The sequence below is a fragment of the Sesamum indicum genome, linkage group LG15 (genome assembly GCF_000512975.1).
Source record: "Sesamum indicum cultivar Zhongzhi No. 13 linkage group LG15, S_indicum_v1.0, whole genome shotgun sequence".
Taxonomy (NCBI): domain Eukaryota; kingdom Viridiplantae; phylum Streptophyta; class Magnoliopsida; order Lamiales; family Pedaliaceae; genus Sesamum; species Sesamum indicum.
In genome coordinates, this window is record NC_026159.1 from 78,970 (window position 1) to 93,511 (window position 14,542).

General features: G+C 35.1%; 2 protein-coding genes across 4 annotated transcripts; both read left to right on the forward strand.

The window, feature by feature from the left end:
* LOC105177097 (denticleless protein homolog A) lies at window positions 768–6,118 on the forward strand. Of its 2 annotated transcripts, none has more exons than XM_011100126.2 (16): window positions 768–1,018; window positions 1,521–1,633; window positions 1,715–1,823; window positions 1,936–2,000; window positions 3,101–3,139; window positions 3,360–3,456; window positions 3,607–3,694; window positions 3,905–3,968; window positions 4,049–4,125; window positions 4,234–4,309; window positions 4,552–4,631; window positions 4,860–4,944; window positions 5,035–5,103; window positions 5,175–5,242; window positions 5,334–5,382; window positions 5,471–6,118. In XM_011100126.2, the coding sequence occupies exons 1-16, from the start codon at window positions 835–837 to the stop codon at window positions 5,837–5,839; spliced, it is 1,632 nt and encodes a 543-aa protein (XP_011098428.1). In that variant the 5' UTR covers window positions 768–834; the 3' UTR covers window positions 5,840–6,118. The 2 variants fall into 2 exon arrangements, with proteins under 2 accessions (XP_011098428.1, XP_011098427.1); XM_011100125.2 differs by lacking the exon at window positions 768–1,018 and adding an exon at window positions 1,187–1,422.
* Window positions 8,626–10,817, forward strand: LOC105177099 (LOB domain-containing protein 25). 2 transcript variants are annotated; one of them, XM_011100128.2, is made up of 3 exons: window positions 8,626–9,087; window positions 9,169–9,202; window positions 9,850–10,817. In XM_011100128.2, exon 3 carries the CDS (start codon window positions 9,860–9,862, stop codon window positions 10,463–10,465), a length of 606 nt encoding a protein of 201 aa, XP_011098430.1. In that variant the 5' UTR covers window positions 8,626–9,087; window positions 9,169–9,202; window positions 9,850–9,859; the 3' UTR covers window positions 10,466–10,817. The 2 variants fall into 2 exon arrangements, with proteins under 2 accessions (XP_011098430.1, XP_011098429.1); XM_011100127.2 differs by lacking the exon at window positions 9,169–9,202 and having other exon boundaries at window positions 8,627–9,087.

Consider the following 14,542-nt stretch of genomic DNA (forward strand, 5'->3'; position numbering starts at 1 on the left):
TGAAATTATATGATTATCGTATAAAGAGTGGTATTATATAAATACAATTTTTATTAATATATGGGCTTATATCTACATTGAATTTTAATATATGTATTACATTACAAACAATGCTAAATTAAATGTAAGTACATAAATTCCCAAACAGAAACATCTCTGAATTCATTTAGTATAATTCGTTCGTTATGAATTATGATATAATGAACTTGATTTTGATTCGTATTGACGGTAAAAGATAGTCATACCCTAAATAAAAAAAATTGACTATAAAAAACCGCAAAGTCAAAATTTAAATTGTAAAATACAAATTGACTCACTTGTTGATCAATATATTCAAATTAGTCCATGGAAGTTATTTTTATTTGTTAATGACCTCATGCTTAATTATTTTTATGAAAAATCATGTGGGTTGATCCGATTTTATTTTATTTTTTCAAATTCATGCATAATATAACAGCAAGCTCTATAGACAATCCTTAGTGATTTTTTATGTTCTTCCTATGTTCGTTTTAAAGTTTAAATTATTTGAAATTGTTTGAGCATTTTTAATGATGAAGCATTAAAAAATAAAAAAAAATCATTGAACTTATTATAAAATAGAAATAAGATGAGATATTGGTTCTGGTAATTAATTTTTGAAGTCCATACTTTATGAGGAATTCTAAACATACAATTCCAATTTTAAATAAATGCAAAAAATTGAAGGGGTTTGATGAACAGATATATCGTGGCAAACAGTTTTGCCGCCAGAGGAGAAGGGTCTAAAATCCGAAATTTCAAAAATTCCCGCTCCCGCCATCGCGCGCTAAATTAACCCTCTTACCAAAATACCCAATGATCGACTTCTCGCCCCCATCCGAGCTCTCTCTCTCTCTCTCTCTTCTTCTTCTTCTTCTTCACCTGCTGCAGGTGAGTGCGAGAGAGACTAGCAAACAACAGAAAAAGGAGGAAATGGAAACCCCGAAACCTCAATCGTTTTTCCAAGACTTAAGATTAAGAGAACTCAATGGTTTCCGAGGTAAGCTTTGATTCATCTTTTTTGGTTTTTCCTCTATCTATTTTCAAGGTTTTGCAGTAATATAGTTGTAATTTCAATGAAAAAATTGAAGGGGTTTGATGAACAGATATATCGTGGCAAACAGTTTTGCCGCCAGAGGAGAAGGGTCTAAAATCCGAAATTTCAAAAATTCCCGCTCCCGCCATCGCGCGCTAAATTAACCCTCTTACCAAAATACCCAATGATCGACTTCTCGCCCCCATCCGAGCTCTCTCTCTCTCTCTCTCTTCTTCTTCTTCTTCTTCACCTGCTGCAGGTGAGTGCGAGAGAGACTAGCAAACAACAGAAAAAGGAGGAAATGGAAACCCCGAAACCTCAATCGTTTTTCCAAGACTTAAGATTAAGAGAACTCAATGGTTTCCGAGGTAAGCTTTGATTCATCTTTTTTGGTTTTTCCTCTATCTATTTTCAAGGTTTTGCAGTAATATAGTTGTAATTTCAATGAATTTGTTGATATGCTCAGTGAGGAAACGCCCGTATATGGGCAATGACACGCGAGATTTCGATCCAATCGGAGCTGTGGCAGTTGAGCACAGTGGAGAACCTTCTCCTCCGATGGCTCTGTCTTTCTGCAAGGTTAATATCGTGTTGTCATATATACAAGTTTAAATTTCATATAAGGATTGTCTAGTTGATGTACCTTCTTGTGCTGTATAGACAAATAAAAAGGCCCATATTATTGCTCTCACCGACGAGGGGGGTTATGTTACCCTGTTTAATACCAGGCAGAAATTTCTGGATTTCTCTTCTTACCAAGAAAACGCAGGTAAATTCAACTTTTGGCATTCAGAGATGTTTCTGTTTGGGAATTATGTCTCTTTTGCTTGCTCTAATTTTTCTTTCTTTCTTCATTTTCCTTTTGGGGTTTGGTTTCGCAGAAAAGGCTAAGGTTTCTGAGTGGATGGCTCACGCAAATGCCATATTTGACCTATGCTGGATCAAGGTTTTATATATATCCCTGCACTCTAATTATGCACTTGTTTCCAAAAGACAATGGTTTTTTGTTTTTATTATAAGCAAAATGCTTCATATGCTGAACTCTTGTATCAATGATATCCAAGTCAATGTAGTTATTTTTGGTAATCCAATCCTTTTGATTTGAAGGCACGGGACATGGATTCTGATTATTATCAGTAAGATAGATCACTTATAGTACTTATATTTTTTAAATTGCTGGTCAAACAAACTTCATCTTCCACAGCTCCTTGTAAAACTTTACTGGAATACAGATAGTAAGAAAGATATCAGGAGAATGATTGTTCTGTCACCACATTTGTTTGAGTTTGGGGCTTCTAAGCTAAAAATGGTAACGCCTCTGTTTTATATAAGCTCACTTCAAGAGAATCAGTTCTTCCTAACTTTTTGGAAAGTGTGTCACTGAGCCATGCAGTTCCAAAAATAATTAATGTTGTGTTTGAGTTGGTGTATTTGAAGTTAGGAATTTTTTAGTAACAAATCTTTTAAATTTATTTGGATAATTCCATACTAGAAATGATTTCAACTGCTTCAACTCTCATTTTGAATTATATGTTTTGTGAAATGGTATTGGATTTCAATTTTTTTTATATGAACTCGACGTATTTTTTCTGAATTCTTTCATGAAATCAAAATCATTGTATCCAAATGTAGCCTAGGTGATTTGTCAGTAAAATAAGCTAAAGTGGCTTTGGTTTATTGGATCTCTTTCATTATAATACATATGTGAACTTCCTAATAACCTTTTGATGCTTAATTTTTGTTTTTCATTTTTCCAGAAGTATATTACTTAGACTTTACAAGGCCTAAATATAGTGGTGTAGGTTGATATGCTGGTTACCCTCATGATTCGTCAACCAAAAATTTCCTTAGGTTTAGGGGTTATATCATGTGTTGTAGAATAAGGTGATTCTTGGTAATTACTGGGAGGGATTTGGACTCATCAGAAATCTGCCCGAGAGTAGAACTGGAACTGATAAAGCATTGAAATTTGCTTAATGTGCATGCATCTTTTCTTTTTTGGCAACTTTTGCTTAGATGGAAACTGACTGGAATGATCTTCTGCAGGATGATGCCCTTATGTTAACTGCTTCGGGAGATCAAAGTGTAAGTCACCTTGCTTCTCAAAAAGACAGTTCCCTTCTCTGCCAGTATCACATATATACTCAAACAAAAGGATTTTTGAGGATATATTTGATCCTTTGAGGAATATTTAATTCAACCCAACATTCCCATTTAGATGGAGACCCAAAAGGAGCTAAATAGGTTCCTTTATTCAATTATTCGACTTGTAGGCTGATCATACCCCATTCTGAATTTTGAGTAGATAAAAGTTTGGGATACAGAACAAAAGAAATGCATAAGAGCATTGATGGGGCACACTGGAAGCATCAAGTCCATCAGTTGCCATCCTACTAATCAGGGTAGGTTCCTGAGCAGTGCCTTTGTTATTTTATTTTTTGTCAAGGTGGTTTCAATCAAGATGTCCCTTTCTTGTGTTGCTTCCAACTCCAACACTTTGAGAACACAGATCCCTGTGTGCTTATTTTTGGGTTCATTTTATGCTGTTCCAGAGCTAGTTGTGTCTGGCTCAAGAGATGGGTCATTTGCTGTATGGGACACCAGATGCTCCAGAAACACCAATCAGAAATTTTGTGTACCGTAAGTTCCACATTCTCCTGTCAGTTGCTTACAGCAAAAGCACCAGCTGCATAACATGTTCTTTGATCTTTTATTTACCCCTGAATAAATGATAAATCGCTTGTTGACTTAGAAAATATGCATTGTTAACAAAATATCATTTTCTAGTTCTTTATGTTACAGCTCTGACTAGTTATGCTAATGTATCCATTGTGATTCTGAATATTTTAGGCCTATTTCTGTAATCCATGAGGCCCATACTTCTCCTGGTCGAAGACGGCCTAGGCGTGGAAAGGTTTGTCTTATTTTTTCTTTTGAATTTTATTTATCCAAATATTCAACATTTGCTCTCCAAGTGACTTCAAGTATTTCTAGGCTGAATCTAGGAGCATCACATCGGTGCTTTATCTCAAGGATGAAGTTTCTATTGCTACTGCAGGAGCAGTCGATAGGTGCCATACAAGCTCTATAAATTCTATATGATTCAGATCTACAATTATCTTGTTGATTCTTGTCTTGAGACTTCATCAATTGACTCTGGGTTCCCCCCCCCTGCTCAGTGTTATTAAGTTATGGGACTCAAGGCATCTAAAAGCTCCAGTTACTCATGCATGCCCAAATTCAGAATCGAGCGAGGTATGTGTTAATTACTCTGCAGAGTAGTTTCCTTTTTTTTATTAGTTAAGGAATGATTTACCTTAAAATGGAAATCTGTCTATATCTGTGGAATTTCTGATGCTTGGGCTATTTATATAAAATTCTTGGTTTACAAATAAACATTTGTAAGGTGAAAGACATGATGTGAAGTCCCTTCCCCATGTATTGAGATTCATTCAGAACACTAAAAAGATTGACTGGATTCAATGATTCTTTTATAGGAAAAAAGATTACATGGCATATCCAGTTTGTCTCAAGATTTAAATGGAGTCTTTATTGCGGCCTCATGCATGGATCACAGGTAAACTTTGTACTCTGAGTTGAATTTCACTGTAGGATATGCAAATTGGTTGAAGCAAGTAAATGATATGACATCTGATATCCCCAAGCAAAACTGAATCTTGTGGTTTAATGATTCATTTGTAATATAGCGGCTCACATTCTGTTTCTAAAAACAAAATGTGGTTGAATACAACTAAAATTAAATTTGAAATACATAGCCTTGATTTTGATACTTTTGTTCTTCCAGAATATATCTATATAATGTACTTCAGCTGGAAAAGGGGCCTATGAGAACTTTCTCCGGAGGTCGGACTGATTCATTCTTTGTGAAGGTATACAGTTTGTACAATATATTGGGGTCCTTAAGACAGATATTGTCAGCTTTGTATGCTCTCAAATCTAATGTTTTGCTCTTATTACAGGCAGCAATCAGTCCTGATGCGGCTCACATACTGAGTGGTTCCAGTGATGGAAATGCCTACATATGGCAGGTTAATCTCTTTCACTATCCCCTCTTTTCCGGCTCAATGACAGTAAATTTAAGCCGACCTTATTAAAGCAGGTGAACAAACCTCAGCTGGACCCTATCACTCTGAAAAGCCATGATGGGGAAGTAACAGCAGTAGATTGGTAAGGCTTCCAAGAACATATTATTTTGTAAATTTTTTGAGTTGCCATTCGACAAAATTTAACCAAGTTTCTGGTAATTTATTTACTCCAGGTGCCCATCAGAGATGGGGAAGGTGGCCACTTGCTCAGATGATTTCACTGTAAGCATTATATTTCTGATGCCACATTCTTAGGAATCTCCACAATTTGTATGAATGAGGGATTCTCATTTCTATTAATCTTTTTTAGGTTCGCCTTTGGAACATCCAAAGCAGTTGTTATTCAAATACACGATCCCCATCGTCAATGCGGAAGAGAGTAAGGGCACTTCCAAGAATGCAGAGGAGAAAACTTCTCTTGGATGAGGCCTTGTGCACAAAAAGTGATGCAGAAAGCATTCCTCATAGTGTACTGTGCAATGTTAACTCACCCCCTCCCATCAGAACGGTAGAAGTGAGTACCCCAGAATCTCAGAAGAAAAAGTTTTCAATGAGTTTTGAAGTGAAAGAAAATTTAGAGAGAACTCCAGAAGCTGAAATGAAAAGCCCTTCTTCTGTTTTAAATCCTCCTTCCTCACTAAAGAGAAAGACAATCCGGGACTACTTTCCAGTTTCCTGATAAAACTTTTATAATACTTCCAGTAAATTATGACTGCTGTACAGTTGATGAATATACCTAGGTCAATGTATATGCCTGCAGACAAATTTTTCGATGCAAGGATGACATGAGAGTAAAACTTGTATTAGAGAGAGTAATAGCTATTTAAAATATCCTAGTTCTGTAACCAAAGCAATTGAATTGATCATTGTATTTTTCAAGGGAGCTGCTCCACATAATACGTTAGCATGGTGGTATTGGAATTGCAAACAGCATATTATAAGGTTTATGGTTTCATTGCATTTCATCTTACAGGTAATCTCATTTCTGAATTTATTCAGAATTTTTGTTACTTATGTTCAACTGACTGCAAGAAAGTGTTTTTCCTGCTCCTTTCCATGCCTGCTAATTTAAGAAAGTCAGGGAACTTGGTTTTCGGGTCCTTTTTTTTTTGGGCCTTTTATATAAATAATAATAAAATTAATGCTCAATAATGGGCTGTCCCAGCATTGATCTGTTCTATCATTCCTAATAAAGCGAATGGAATAGTTATCATTATACAATGATGCCCCTGCAACCCCTTTTCTAAGTTGGGCATGGCATGACCATGACCATGACCCGAGGAGTAGGAATTAAAAAACAAAATTGCTGTCCCTGTGAAGATATGTACTAGCAGTCTTATTTAAATTAAGTTTTATTGAATTAAATCAATTATAAAATAAGTGAAATATATTTATTACGTAATTGATTATTTTTTTTGAATTGTACTTTAATTATAAAATAAGTACATTATATTAATTATAGAATAAATGCATTGTATTTATTGATTAATTAATTTAAAATCGACCAAACTCAGTATTGATTAAAATTGCCATGACATATTATTAGATCCGTCCCATCTAAAGCCCCTGCAAAATGCAGCAATTACTGATGGGACCCAATAACTCAAAACACAATAATTGAGGCCTTAACAAACATTCTATAAGTATGAATCTTTGGTGCTCAATTCTTACGCCTGTCCATCTATTTTAATGTTAACCACATTAATATATATTGTCTAAAATTCATCCATTTATTTAAAAACATAAGGGTCAAGCTACTGCATCAGTTAGGTTTTGGAGGCGAATATGTTGATATATATAGCTGATTGGATGTGAACAACATAGAGGGTGAGGATCCCTAATCATGAGAACCACACTTTGCACTATTCATCCATATCCGCATCTTTCTTATTGCAATTAAAACTCTTCAAAAAATTCCTACCCTATATATATTGTAAAGTATATATTCTTGAAAGCATGCATTGCCACCAATAGATTCTTGCTTACGCACCAAACTTCAACTTAATTAATTTGAGGGGACGAAAAAAGTTAGCACACTATTTTCTTTATATAATACTTAATTAAATTTAATAATATAAGTTTGCACTTGCATCTTTTAATCAGTCTATCATTCAAAAAAAAAAAAAAAAGAATGCTTGCTGATTCTGATCAATGTCTGTCCCTTTTCGCCACTTACATTAATTCTGCATCCAAACATGAGTTGGGGAAGCCAATTATGGAACTAAGTTTGTTTAATATACTTAATCTTTGTTAAGCAGGCTAGCTACCAAATTAAATATTTAGGGCAAACTCTAGGCCGGTGACTATATATATATATACTTATTTTCTTCTTATTAGCTCTCGTAATACATATTAGCCATCGTATTACATGTCGTTCATGTGTGTATAATAAATAATTTTTTATACTTTAAAATATATTATAAATAAATATAAAATATATTAATTGGACAGTTAAGTTTTTACAAAATTTAAAAAATTGAATATATTAATTATTTTATCAATTGAAAAATTAGTGCAATAATATCAAAATTGTCAGTATGTATGTATATCACCTCTTTCCATTATAACAGTATGGATGAAGCCTTACTCTATGGTATAAGGTGGTGCGGCGACACAAATATCGGCTAGCTTTATCTCCTTGTCTGTTTCGTCTGAATACTATTTGGGCACAGAATTTGTCTTAAATTACATTATTATTTTCTGACAAATACTCATTACCCTCAACATGTCGACATGGGCATGTCGGTGAGGAACAGCTGAATCCTGAATCCTCATCATTAGTCCTCTGATGGAAAATCTTCTCGACTGAATCAATCTACATATCCATATTGACTTATGTACACTGCAAATCTGCAGGTTTTGACACACACATTAGAGGGTTCAAATGTAACAAACTCCTACCAATTAATTAATTTAAATCAAGTTAACACATGTAATTGGAAAAGACAGATAATAATGAAGAAATTAAGAGGTTTTATTATGTTTAATTACATTATGGGTAAATTATTATTTGGGTTAGGAATCGTCTTGTCTCGAAGGTTAGTTAGGCATAATGCAGTAGCCGAATTCTCCCACTTGTCCAACTTTTTCAAATATATATATAAAACCCGTTGAAAATCAATATATCAATCGTACGTATACAAAAAAGCAATTGCTTTTGACAATATGAATTCAACAAATAAAGGTACGAAAGCACGAAGAATGTTTGTAATTAACTTGAAAAATGGTCCGTCTATATGATCAAATTAATTAATTAAAATAAAATTAAAGAATGATATATAGAAAAAAATGTGTGAAACATAATGATGGATGTAAATGGAAATATTGGGAAAGCAATATAGAGATGAGATAAGTAGACCTGAGAACAGTATGAAATTTGAGTTTGTGTATTGTACATTTAATTAGTGTTAATTTATTACAGTGTCAGAGTCAGCATTAATGTTTAACCACTGTGCAGCTTTATTAATTATACCCTCTGTGGAGAGAGAGGGAGAGAGAGTTTTGCTTTACATTCCCTGCAGCAGCAGCAGTAGTACTGCTACTGCTACTGCACCTCCTTTACTGTGTCTTGATTTTAGGGTTTTCCTTTTTTGCACTCTTTTTCATTCAGCAACAAGAAATCATAGACTTAGATATATATAAATGGGGGAGGAGTGAGATGGAGAAAAATCATGGCTCCAAACATGAGCACCTTAAAGAAGAAGAAAGGAGAAGATATATATATGTATCCATATAATTAAACACACACACTACACACATATATATATATATATATCTATATAGCAGCAGCAGCAGCAGCAGCAGCAGCTTAGTTCCATTTTCTTCTGAAGAAAGAAAACCCTTTTCTAGAAATAATTAAGGGGAAAGTAGGTTGTCTTCTTGCAGTTGGAATTGCTGGGATTTGCAAATCAAGATCCAGTTAATGAGGTATATATGCTGCACCCACCTTTCTTCACTCTCAACTTCCAATACAGATCCTTCTTTTTTTGACCTTTATCTCTTTTGCAGGACATTTTAGATGAAGCAAAGCAGGAACAATTAGGTTGCTGCATCTGTGACTTTCTCTTTTGTCATTTAAGGGGAAAAAAAAGCGTCAGATAAAAATCTACTTAATTCAAAACACGCACATATGTGTTAATTGTGTGCGTGAAATTTTTAATTTCTATTTGCACTTTGCAGCACATAAAAAGGAGAAACCACACTGATTTCGGTGTATAACTACCAAATTAAGATTCCAGTGAATTTCCTGAAGAATATATATACACAACTCCGCTTTGATTTGTATTCCAGTTGTGTTAATATATAGAGAGAGCTTCAGGGGTATTACTTGATTCCTCAAGATGATAAGCAAATAGCTTAGCTAATTATTTCGCTTCCTGCTTAAATTTTCATGGTCAGATTAAAAAACCCATTAGTCTTAGAAGGGTAAATCATATCGATCATCATCATGATTTTGCCTATATATTTATATGACTTTCCTTCTTTAAGGATCCCCAGATCACCAGTCTTGTAATCAACTTGTTTGGTTATGTCTGGGAGAAATCAAGAATTGCACCATTTGTTTGTGAACACTAGCTAGCTTTTGCATAAATATATATACATGGTTGAGATCAGAAGCAAGCAAAATGTGATGATTATTGATCCTTGTTCATTCATGGGGTTGATGAAATTGAACTACACATATTGTAGCTAGCAGAAGATGATGGCTTCTTCCAGTTCCAGCAGTGGCTATTCAAACCCTCCCTGCGCTGCCTGCAAGTTCCTGAGGCGAAAATGCCTGCCCGGCTGCATTTTTGCTCCCTATTTTCCTCCAGAGGAGCCCACTAAGTTCGTCAATGTACACAAAATCTTCGGCGCCAGCAACGTGAGCAAGCTGCTGAACGAGATCCCCCCTCATCAAAGAGAAGATGCTGTCAATTCTCTTGCATACGAAGCCGACGCCCGGCTCAAAGATCCTGTTTATGGCTGTGTTGGAGCCATTTCTGTTCTGCAAAGGCAAGTCCTTAACCTTCAGAAAGAACTGGACGCTACCAACGCTGATTTAATGCGTTTCGTCGGCAATGATCATAACCCGTATCATCCTGATCCTGCTCATGTTTCCATGAACCTAATCATCAACAGCAATCAGCAGAGAAGTGGTAATAGCAGTAGAAATTATGGACATGGGTTTGGGAGGAGAGTGGATTTTGGATCGGGTTCTTTCGACCCGAACTCAGGGTTTTCTCCATATTCTTCTTGCCCATGGAATACTGGGCATCCAGGGGATCAAGGGCCTGATGCAGGTGGAGATAGCTGCAGCAGCTAAGTACCACGATCATCAATTAAGTTCATCATGTATGTATTGTACATACTATATTTAATTTGCGAGGGGACATGATATATATCATCATCAGGGGGAACTCCATCCAGCAATTTCCTTCAAATGCTAAGCCATGATTAATTTGGATCGCTATCAATACTAATTATGGTATAATATTTATTAATGTAGAACAACTTGTTACTAGATATTGTTGTTCGGGCTATAGTATATATTTCGTGTGTAGTTAGACATATGAGACATCATTGTCGTGATGTATTTTACTAGAAGAGGTATGTATATGGTGATGGATCTTCGACAATATATATATATATATTTCGATCTTGGGTTTCAATAATGAAACTGTAAGGGAAATTTTTTCCATAGCTGGGGTTTCAATTGCTCGTAATTAAGAGTTTTAAGCAGTTTGAACGTGAAACAGGTTTAGAACATAAAACAAGTCAATTAATAAAAGATTACAGAATAATGCTCAGAAGCATCAAATTGTTCGAACGTTCAATCTAATTAATGCTCGCTTGAGTTCTAGTCGAATGTGTTCAACTCGACTTCTAGCTAATAGATTTATCTACATCCCTAATTTCGAGAGGTCTAAATTAGTTAATTCATGTGATTAAGGTTAATCCCACCTGATCAAAATAAGAAAAATGGATGCACAACACTGAAAATCATATACATATTATGGGTTCGTGGGGCAGAAATATTCCACAATCAGATCTACTGGTCCATGGTCAGGTTGATCTTGTTAGTATGTGTTGTAATTAGTTAAACACTAGTCTTCAAGTTCTGGCTTGATTGGAAGTCTCGGATCCCGACAAAGAGAAGAAACATAAATAATGTAAAAGGCATGTATAAATTTATGTCTAATCAATGATTAAAAAAAAAAAAAATACATATATAAATCAAAGCAAGAAAGATTGTGGAATGATTCAAAGAATCAATGCTCACACTTCCTATATATCTTATCTATATTTATATGATCACATATATATAGATAAAGTAAACTGTGAGGAGAACTGTTGGGATGATCCTGGAGATAATTACAATATATATCAAGGGCAAAATCGTGTTTTGGTACCATTAAAAAAGGTCGGTTTTGTTTTTGGTACCACAAATTTTACAAGTTCGGCTTTTGGTACCATTAAACCAAAAATTGAATATTTTTGGTACCAACTTAACAGTAGAGCCCATGTGCACGGCACTTGATTGTTGATGAAATCTAATTGGGAGTTGTTATTGAGAAAGTGATTATTATAAAGAATAGAATGACGATTGTGAATGGAAATAAAAGATGATGCTTACCTAGTTGGAAACACAGTCAATGGTTTATGAAAATGTGATTGATATTGAGATATGAAAATATGGTGAGTTTTCTTCTTCTAATCTTTTTGATGCTTTGTCTAAAATGTAATATCCCTTTTTTGCTTCTCATTAATTGTATTGTATTATTAAAATTCTTGAAGTTAATTTTTTATAATGATATTTCTTTATGCCGAATGCTTGTACTTGGTGAAAGTTGAGTTCTTGTTGTATACATCTCCTCGTTCCAGAGCAAAGTTGAGTTCTTTATGCAACTCATGTGCCTCAGCTTTTTTTGGTGTTTGATTACTTGAAGCGTAATTTTGGTGTTAGTGTTTGATTACTTGAGTTTTGTTAGATCTATCTCAGTTTCCTGAAGCATGACATTTGATTCGAATTTTTAGTACTCTGTTTTTTAGTACTCTGCTTTTCTTATTTCTAAAGGAAAACACTTGTTTCCTTCTCGACTTTGCTAGAATTTCCAGCTTTGTTGATCTCATGTTCTTCTCATATGTATATCTGTTGGTTGTTTGCTTTATGTCGGAACATTGAAGCCACAGCTGATCTTGGCATTAAAGAAGCTAGGTTGCACTAAAATACAGTGAAATTCTTTTGTAGTTGAGAATATTTATATTTGTAAACTATTTGTGATTCTTAGTGTATATTTTAACTTTCTCAGCCCAAAGAAACTACTACAATGTGCAGATTTCAGAGCCTAAATTTCCTTTTGCCTCAAAGCATACAAGAGTGTTTCATTCTCAGTGGAGAGTAGAGACATTAACTAGGCTTGGTGTTGACACTGTGAAAGCGAAGGAAACACATACTTAATCTGTTATGTACTCTGTAGAATTAAATTCTATAGCATAATAGTAAATCATGAATCAGAGTGCAGTAATGAGTGCTGTGAATTGTTATTGTTGTCTCTATCCTATGATTGATAACCTTTTTCTAGTTTAATTGGAACTTGATTAGCTCTATATTGTAAGTTTTGCAAGTCATTCAAGTTTTTGCAAGTCATTCTAGTTTTGCAAGTATTTCTTTGGAATTTGTCATCTTATGTTTAAAATATTTCAATTTGTTATATTTGCAGGTAAATATAAATTTCTTATCAGCTTACGAATTTATCATGGAGGTAAATTGATATTCCATCCTGAAGCTGAGTATAGAGGGGGTATGGAAAGTGTGTTTGACTTTGTTGATAAGGACACTTTTTCAATGCAAGTACTTGACAAGTGTTGTGAACAGTTGGGCTATTTGGGTAGGAAAAAATACTTTAGAATCGATCTGTTAAAAATGTTTAGAGCATTATGCTTTGAAACAGACCTTTTTCAACTTATAGATGGCTATGGGGGTGAGATTAGGGTATACCTTGAAGCAGTTAGAAGCCCCATTGTTGCTGCTGAAATTCAGGGGGGTGATGAGGGTAAGAATATTGCGACTGAGGGTGATAAGAAAAAAAATACTGTGATTGAGGAAGAATCTGTGCCATATAATAGAGACAAAGGGAAGGGTGTGATAATAGAAGAGAGTGGGGATGGTGAGAGAGCTGATTGGGATAGGGATGACGAAGATATGAGAGAAACTGAAGAATGGTTGGTTGATTCTGAAGATGACTTGTTCGATGGAGATGAAAGTGTTGATTATGATGAGGATGATGAGTGTTTTGATGAGAATGTAGACAAGGATGCAGAATGGGCTGGCATATTGCAAGATACCTTTGAAGATGAGATGCGGTTTGACAGTGATGATCATACCGATGGTGATAGCCCAGATGAATTCGATAGTCAAAAGAACAGTGATGAAGATGATGTTGGGAAGGCGCCAGTTTTCTGTACCGATGACAAATTTGATCCTAGATTTGCATTGGGAATGAAATTTAGTAATAAAAAGGAATTTCGGGAGGCCATTCATTCTCATGCCATTATGACAAGAAGAAATCTTGTGATCACAAGAAATGACAAAAGGAGGATTTATGCAAGATGTAAGGTCGACGGGTGTTCATGGCATTAATGCAATGAAGATATGAGATGAATTGGGATTTCAAATCAGGGAGTACAATCATGTGCACAATTGTGGGGCTAGTTTCAATGTGAAGAATGTGAGGATAAATTGGCTATCACAAAAGTATGTGGAGGCATTCAGATCTGATCCCAATAGAAGTGCAAAAGGTTTCAGACAAGATGTAATCAGACAGCTACGTTGCAATGTGTCTAGGGGACAAGCATACGCGACAAAAAGAAGATGTTTACAAGAAATACAAGGGGATGGAGCTGAGCAATATGCAAGACTGTGGGATTATGCTGGTGCTTTGAGAAACAAGAATCCGGGCTCAACAATAATCATGAACCTAGAAGATGCTGATGCAACAGGAAAGAAAAAATTTAAAAGGTTTTATGTGTGCTTTGCAGCAGTAAAGAATGGATTCTTGAGCGGGTGTAGGCCTTTCATAGGTGTTGATGGCTGTCATTTAAAGGGCCCCCATGGTGGTGTTCTACTCACAGCAGTAGGTGTCGACCCAAATAATAATCAATTCCCACTTGCATATGCAGTTGTTCTGAGTGAAAACAAAGAAAATTGGGAATGGTTTCTGACATTATTGAAGGAAGATTTGAACATTATAAGGGATGATGCCTACACCTTCATTTCAGACAAACAAAAGGGTCTTTTACCAGCATTTGAAAAGGTTCTTCCTGGAGTAGAAAATAGATTTTGCGTGAGACATCTTCATGGTAACATGAAGACTGCTGGCTTCAAGGGGTTGGGGTACAA

What these genes read in the sequence shown, in the direction of transcription:
- LOC105177099 (XM_011100128.2), top strand. Translation starts at nt 9,860, where the DNA reads ATGATGGCTTCTTCCAGTTCCAGCAGTGGCTATTCAAACCCTCCCTGC.
- LOC105177097 (XM_011100126.2), top strand. Translation starts at nt 835, where the DNA reads ATGATCGACTTCTCGCCCCCATCCGAGCTCTCTCTCTCTCTCTCTCTT. An exon ending in TTGCCATCCTACTAATCAGG is followed by an intron (nt 3,457 to 3,606) that starts GTAGGTTCCTGA and finishes ATGCTGTTCCAG; the next exon opens with AGCTAGTTGTGTCTGGCTCA. An exon ending in CTGATTCATTCTTTGTGAAG is followed by an intron (nt 4,945 to 5,034) that starts GTATACAGTTTG and finishes CTCTTATTACAG; the next exon opens with GCAGCAATCAGTCCTGATGC.